We start from the raw sequence: 7740 nt of genomic DNA on the forward strand, positions 1-7740 counted from the left end.
CGAGAGTGATTGGCTGCGCTTCAGTCATCTAAGCGAGGCCTCTCCGAGTAGTATTTAAGTTCTACCCGACTGGTAGTGGTGGTAATAATGGTGGCGTAGACATAGCGGGCATTGTTTGCGAGATAATTTGCCTATTCAGAAGCAAACACAAATACAGACATGTCTACAATACCAACTTGTATATATTTTTAACAAAGCATTGTGAGACGAACGAAGCAGCAGCGATGAGACAACTGACGAAAGTTGAGCATGGCTGCTGGGACGCATGTGCTTGGCGCGTAAACGGAGATGATTGGCCTAGGTCACAGATGCACTAGCCGTAGCTCAAGTTCACCGGCCATATTCGGCGCCTGCACAGGAAACATTTCACGGCATCGATGTGGAAGTTGAACTTTGCGTTACTTCAGTGGTGCTGCTATTATAGTAACCAAAATGCAATTTTCTGCAGGCTACCCTACCCACAAGGAGAAGGTGAAGCGTCGGCCAGGCGGGCGTTCTGAGGTGATCTACAACTACGTGCAGCGTCCCTTCCTGCGCATGTCCTGGGAAAAGGAGGAGGCCAAGAGCCGGCACGTCGACTTTCAGTGCGTCAAGAGCAAGTCTGTCACGAATCTCGCGGCCGCCACCGACGGGTCTCCACCGGTGGCCAACTCCGGTGCAATACACCAGGCGGCGATCGCTGCCGGAGTGGTCGGTGGTGGTGCAATCGGCGGCGTAGCGGCAAATGCGCCCATAGTGGTACACGTGCTACAGCAAGAGCTCGGTGCCGTTGGAGGGGTGGAGGAGCCTGTTGCTCAGCCGCAGGAAGAAGTTGTGGTGCTGCCCAAGGAATCCTATCCCACGGTGCTCTTCCCGCCTGACGACTTGCCGTAGTGCCGATGCACGCATCACCAGGATGAACTTGCATTTGTGGAACGGTGTTGAACCTCAGGTTTTTTTAGTGCCAGGACACAGCTTTCGTGTTCGTGACGAAGAGCACAAATGTGGGTGGCTACCAACTGATGGACTCAAGGCCCTGCACTGCAGCAACCTGTCTGATTGGTTTATTTTTTACTGCCAGACACTGGAAGTGCGGAGCCAGAATGTTCAACGCTGCTTGCTGCTTCCACCTTATTTTTTGTCTCGGGCAACACCGTCGAGTGTTGCTGTCTGGAATCCCTGACAAAGGATAATGAGCCATGCAGTATATCTTGCACTGGAGGCTACCATTGGGTTCTGGATCTGCAGATGCACCACGGTCCTGGCCATTTGTGTGAAAAGATCTTTTGCTGCACATTCTAGAAGTGACTAGCACATGAAGGTTTAGTTCAACAGTTAATTCCTGGTGTCTTGCACTACCATCCCAAAGTTGAATGAGAGGCTGTCTTGTGGAACATGCTACCAATCTGCAGCAACCTCATTTTGTATTCGTGTCCTGTATTTGCAGGACTTGCAATTTAAATCTGAACTTTTGGACATCGGGTGAAACAGAAGTTTCAATTTCTATAAAGTTGCAGTCTTTTTTCTGCGTCTGTCTTACTTAATAATTAAGTACGATAATTTTTGTAATGTGGAATGTTACGAAGAAGTGACAACTTTTGCAAAAAGACAGACTATGGTAGTCATTTAGTGGTCAGCCAAAGCCCACAGCACAAATTTGTGCTTTTTCCTACAAAATTAAGACTAGCTGCAACCCAACACCTTCATGAGTGCTTTTGATGGCTGCTATGCTTTGTCAAAAGTGTTTTCATCAGTCCTGGTGACAACAAAGAAGAAAGCAACATTTTTGAGACCGTGGCAGCAGTGCCTCTGAGTGAATTTAAACTCATGTGTTCATCCCAACGTGCCTCTGTTAACTTTAAAGTAAAGATTGAGCCTTATTGTGATGTGTGGTGTGCTTTCTTACTGCACTTAGAAAGCTTGTCACAATAATTGAAGAAAGCTTTCTTCCGTCCCAAGCTCGGGCACGTGCTTCTGCCAAACAATGTTTGAAATTAATAGAGAGGTGGCGCCTCCTGTGAGCAGATGTCAAGAATTTTTCAGCAGGTTCCTAGTTAGACGTTAATGCCAATAACAACTTGTATTTCCGTTGTGGCAGCAGATAATAAAGCTTCCATCAATGGATACTTTGCTGAAATCGGTTCTGCAGTTTGGTGATTGTGCAGGAAGCAGTGTAAAAAGAGACAAAGCCTCTTCAAGGCAACATGAACTTGCACAAGAATGTTACTCCCAATTTAAATTCTAAGGAATGTTTGCTTTCATCAGTCAGAGATATGGCTAAAGCTGCAAAGTTTAATCTCTCCCTTGTTCTGACTTCTTCACACGCATTGTCTGCTTGTTTGCACAAGTTAGCATATTTGATAGCTGTATTCTTACTTCAACAAGCTATCTACATATATTTCTTGTAATGTCACTGTTCTTACTTTTTTTTTAATACACATATTAAAAGTGTGATCCTGAGTGGCATTGGGTAAGGAACCCTACATTGTTATTTAATGTAAATAGAATGTCACTATAGCAAAGTTACATGCAACCAAAGCATACCCTCTTGGTAATCCAGTATTTTTAATAATACATTTGTTCATTGCTTATATTGGGAAGCAAAATATTCGATTTACTTTTTTGTCAGATTCATTATATTTGTGTTTGTTATATTGGGTTTCTACTGTTGTAAACTGACATTACGGCACCAGAATGGCTTTTGGTGACTTTTAATGATAATTTTGAACAAAAATATCTGCTTTGAACGTTTCTTCGGTGTTGCGCATGCATGTAGACTACTTTTCACAGCCCTACAGAGAACATTTGTGTTCCTCTGTGCTCTGGATAAGCACTAGGATGACAAGGAACTCCGCTTTTTCCTTGTTGCCGGTATAATGGATGTTCTTGTGCAATATTCATGCATAAATGGCTTCTGTTGGTGGATGGCTCTTGGACTCTCTGTTGGAGTTGTTGGTGTAGTATGGGGAATGCAGCTGATGTCTGCTGTAGATATTTCAGTGAGTCTTTTATGAAGTCTGAGGCAAGTGGGGTTTTTATGCTGTAGATATTTCAGTGAGTCGCTTATGGAGGCTGAGGCAGGTGTGGTTTTTATAGAAATGGGATTAGCCATATGAAGTTACCGGCAGAGTGCTGTTAATTTCCAGAAGGTACAGCCCAATAGGAGCTAGCCTCCTTAAGTTAATTAGATCAGAAATTGCAGAATGTTTGTTAACTGCAATCTGCAAGCCTTTATTTTTTCCTTGCTAAGTCCACCTGGTTTTTTGAAAGCTATATTTTGCATATCAAAATGTCACAAGGCATAAAGGTTTGTTCGGCATTGCACATGCATGTAGAATACTTCTCACAGCTCTACAGAGAACATTCGTGTTCCTCTGTGCTCATGGATAAGCACTAGGATGACTAGAAATGGGATTAGCCACTCTTTGTACTAGTAGTTATCAGTACAAGTCATTTGCCAATTCGTTTAAAATACTGAATAATAAATCTGCGGTTGTACATCCCAAAACCATGATATGATTATGAGAGACGGCGTAGTGGAGGGCTCCAGAAATTATGACCATATGGTGCTCTTTAACGTGCACCGACATCGCACAGCACACTGGCCTCTAGCATGTTGCCTCCATCGAAATGAGACCGTCGCAGCCGGGATTGAACATTTGAAATGCTTCTGCACTGCATTAATACTTGAGTAATTTTCATAGACAAAACAGAAATTTGGGGATATATGTTTGAAGTGGTAAGAAGTTGTCAAACAAGAAATGCCACGTAGCCAATGTTTCGATAAGTTTCTTTGGTAAAAGGTCACCTCCAGTGATGATCCTTGTTTGGTTTCTCAGCACTTCACAGACAATAAGTGATACAGCAAAAGGGTGATTTACAATTTCTTGTGGAAACTGGAAACGGTGTCTCAGAAGTTTAGCTGAAATTCCTGGTTAATTGGTGCTTTTCAAGGGGGAATAATCTGAAAGGAAGTGTGAAATGTAGCATGCTATTTGACCAATCATTGTTTTGGGTCCAGGAAATAATGAACACTGTGGTTAGCTGCTGTGCAACATTTAAAATGACAGAAAGGACAGTGTGTAGAAATATTTTTTGGAAGCACTACATTTCATGGTTTCTACACTGGTAGTCCCCACACAGCACACTGCTGCATATAAGGCTGAATTTTCCTAATGCTCCCCAAAATGTGGAATCTGAGCACTCTGTTGAACTTAATTAGTTATGTGGTCTGTGTGAAAATGTATATTGCAAGAAGCCACATGCTCTGTCTAGAAAAAAAGGAGGTGGGTTAACGTGTGTTCACTTGTCACTAGCACTCACACGCATGAGCTTAAGAGCACCTTCAGGTTGCACATACTGATCAGTTGGAACTACCATAAAGAATCCATCGCAGACTTTGAGAATTTTTAAACACTTCATCCACGTAATTTTTAATATGAGAAAGGTGTATGTGCAGTGGTCTGTGCGCATTCTTTAGTTATAAGATAAGATGTGTGTTGTGTGAGAAGCGTTTGATACGGAACTTGTAGTCCCCCCTCTGCACAGCTGTACCATTTAGCCACTGTGCCCGGCAGTGTGAAATGTCCCACAGTTTGTGCTACAGAACCTCCTGGAGTCAAGAATGGTGCTGTGGGGACGTCCACTATGCTGTGTGCGTGTGTGTTACGAAAACAATGTAGATAAAATGTACTAGTTTGGCTTTTTTTTGTGCACATGAGTCTAACGCATTGCACTCACCGGCTTTCTTGCACTGACAAGGTAGTGACCTTGTCTCGCGTGTTAGTAGTCTTCACAGTGTGTATACTTCTGTGCAAATATTGTTGCATTTTATACAGTGTTAAGAATAACACACAGTGTTTTGTGTTGTGTTACATGTGTGTGGGAGAGTGCCACGGCGTGACTTGCTTCCTTTTGTACAGAACCGGACGGTTTTAATAATATATATCTACACACATGCCGAGCTGCGTGTCTGTGTTTACTTGTGCACTTGTTTGCATCTGTCGATCATTTGTCCATTAAGGGTAAGTATTTGTAATTAATATTAACGAACTGGCACTTTGCACTTGAAGGTGAAGGACCTGCAAAAACTACCACCTTTGCCCAGTCTTCTACCTATAGCACAGCTCGTGCTGGTTCATTCGTGCAGCGAGTGACCGAACTTTCGACCTCGTTGCATGTTATTGCGCCCTTTTATTTACAAATCAGCCTAGATTCAACAGCGCTGAAGATTAATTAAAATGTCACTTGAACTGAAACATGTTAAACTACAATTTTAGCTGAACAACATCATGTTCTAGTCCGAGGAACGTTTCAATGAATACTCTTTCCCATTCCTGTCGCGATTTGCTGTTGAACCAAGTGAAAAGATCTCTAATCCGAAAATAACCCGTTCAAGATGAGTGATTGAATTTGACGGCAGGATATGGATATCGCTCCACACGCTCATCGCCAAACGGGAACATATGTCCCTCGATGAAAGCGAAAGTTTGCTGTCCCAGCGCTAGCGTGATAAACAGCGAACGTAGAGGTGAGCAGACGCTTCGCATTTATTCTCGCTTCTAATCGTCCACAATATCGAAATAAAGATACCTAGGAGCTTGGGAAAACATCGCATTCTGATCCACGGGCCATCTAGAGTGGGCTATACCTTTGCACCCGCTGAAGATAACCTGCAAGACAAGGCACGCGCACCGCTATCATCGCCTGGCTGAACGGAAGGGGGGGGAGGCGCGCTCTCCCGACCCCTGCACCGAAGTCGCCCTAACCTACGGCGCAGTTCACCTCAACTACCGCTTCAACCTGCGTGCTCGCGAAGGTGGCGTGCACCCGGCCATCACGGCTCACTGGTACACCGTCAACTACCCGATTTTGGTAAATGGCTGCTACTTAGGAGGAGTGGGAAAACGACTTCGTTCAGTGTGGCCCTTGTGGACCAGCCGTCACAGGAAAAACTTGTCATTTCTACCTAATGACATTTGCATTTTATTTGGTTAATTGGCTGCCACACGGGGACAGCTAATGTCGTTAAACAAAAATGACTTGTGCAAACTAATGAGTTTGCTGAACTCATTCGAATGCGTTTCTGTCGCGAATGAATACTTTCGCCGAAGAGGGGCCGCATACCAATATAATAAGGACAAATAATTTATTATAAGAATTATGCTTATTTATCTTCAAGTATATTGTTTTCTTTTTTGCCAAACAATTCAACCATTGATTCTAAAAGTTTGAGTGTCCTCGCTCCCAGCGACACTCAAGAATATGTTGCCGGCTATGTCCGACTATGTGCTCAATTGCATCCCTCTGTCCAAAGCGTAGCCTGCGTACCTCCGATGGTGTCAACGCGGTCTGACGGACATCTACTGTAAACAATTGTTATTAATTTTTTTAAATATAGGAAAACATCTTTTCGCCCAGTGACATTTTTTCGTCACTCTAGTCTCCGCTTCATCGCGTTTGCCATTATCTACAAAAGACGTTGTATCCTGCCGTGTAGCAGCGCACGGCATCCAATGTCATTTCATGTGTCGAATGTCATTAGATACAAATGAAATGAAACCTTCTCGTGTGACAGGGGCACTTTCATGCAGCGGGAGAGGACGGCAGCCCTGTCCAACGGAGTCCCAGACTATGAACCCGAGCCCCGTCAGGAGAGATAATATTCAGTCATCGTCAGTCATTTATTCACGGCTCACCTTCGCGCCATTCATTACTGCCTTTATTCAGTTCAGATATACACCATACAGAACTTACAGCCAAGAATAGGCTTAAAAGTAGCAATAAATTAACTGGTGAAGCTGGCACTAAGTCTCGCAAGGCTTGAAACAACGAAACCGGACGATTCTGAAGTCTAATCTGGTTGCTTCTAGGTTGTTGCTAGGCTGTAGCTAGGTTAGTCACGAAGGTTACTATTTGGGCCTGTTGGTTTGCCATTAGAGGATATAACGTTGCGCAGAAAATGACACGGACACAAGAAGAGACGATGTAACACACAGGGCGCAAACTTTCAACAATTTATTTCGGAGCAGCGTTCTCCTTTTTATACTTGACGAACATAAATGCGCGTGTCCGAAGGAACAACAACATCAAACACGTGCGCACCCACTCAAAAAAGCAATTTCTTTTGCTGACAATGCTATGGAAGCCTCACGACACGGATGTCCAAACTCCAGAACCGAGCGTTCGCACCTCTCATAGATCTAGGTCGTTGGCGTACGGCTTCCATTGCTTCGGGCTCTTCTCGCAGCCGCCGTCGCCTTTCCCGTTCCCTAGTATATGGCACTAGTGGTGCCAAGCCTGAAGGAAGAGCGTAGCTCGGTGGCCTTCTTTCTCATCATTCTTTTTCTTTCTTCATTTTATTTCTCTTTGTACCTGTTTCTATTTCTACCTTTCAATTTCTTTCTTTCTCGCTCTTTCTATCTTTATTTCGCTTTTTCCCTTTCTTTCCCTTCGCTTTTTTCTTTCTTCCTCTTTAATTCGCTCTTGATCTATTTTTTTCTATCTCTTTCTATCTCTGCTTCTTTCTCTCTGTGTGTTTCTCTTTCTATATCTTTCTCTGTTTTTATTCCCATTTTTCTCTCTATTTTTAGCTCTCTCTCTTTCTATAGCTTTCTCTCTCTCTTAGTGGGTGAGTAGTGGGATTTGCCCAAAGTTTGTGGTGCATGCCCGTAATGATAGCCATTTCTTGGGCTAGTAGTTGCCTTCTTCATGTTTAGTGGACCAGTGGTGAGTAGTGGGATTTGCCCAATTTCTCACATA

The 7740-nt window shown here is 43.7% G+C and overlaps 1 protein-coding gene across 1 annotated transcript in view; it reads left to right on the forward strand.

The window, feature by feature from the left end:
• LOC119402390 (BTB/POZ domain-containing protein 10-like) overlaps positions 1-4919 on the forward strand; it is a 160145-nt gene extending 155226 nt beyond the window's left edge. Inside the window, 1 exon segment of the mRNA XM_037669532.2 lies at positions 449-4919. Within this exon segment, the coding sequence (XP_037525460.1) occupies positions 449-873 (425 nt within the window). The 3' untranslated portion in view covers positions 874-4919.
• Positions 4920-7740: the final 2821 nt, after the last annotated feature.

Source organism: Rhipicephalus sanguineus, chromosome 8 (genome assembly GCF_013339695.2).
Source record: "Rhipicephalus sanguineus isolate Rsan-2018 chromosome 8, BIME_Rsan_1.4, whole genome shotgun sequence".
In the NCBI taxonomy this organism is placed as follows: domain Eukaryota; kingdom Metazoa; phylum Arthropoda; class Arachnida; order Ixodida; family Ixodidae; genus Rhipicephalus; species Rhipicephalus sanguineus.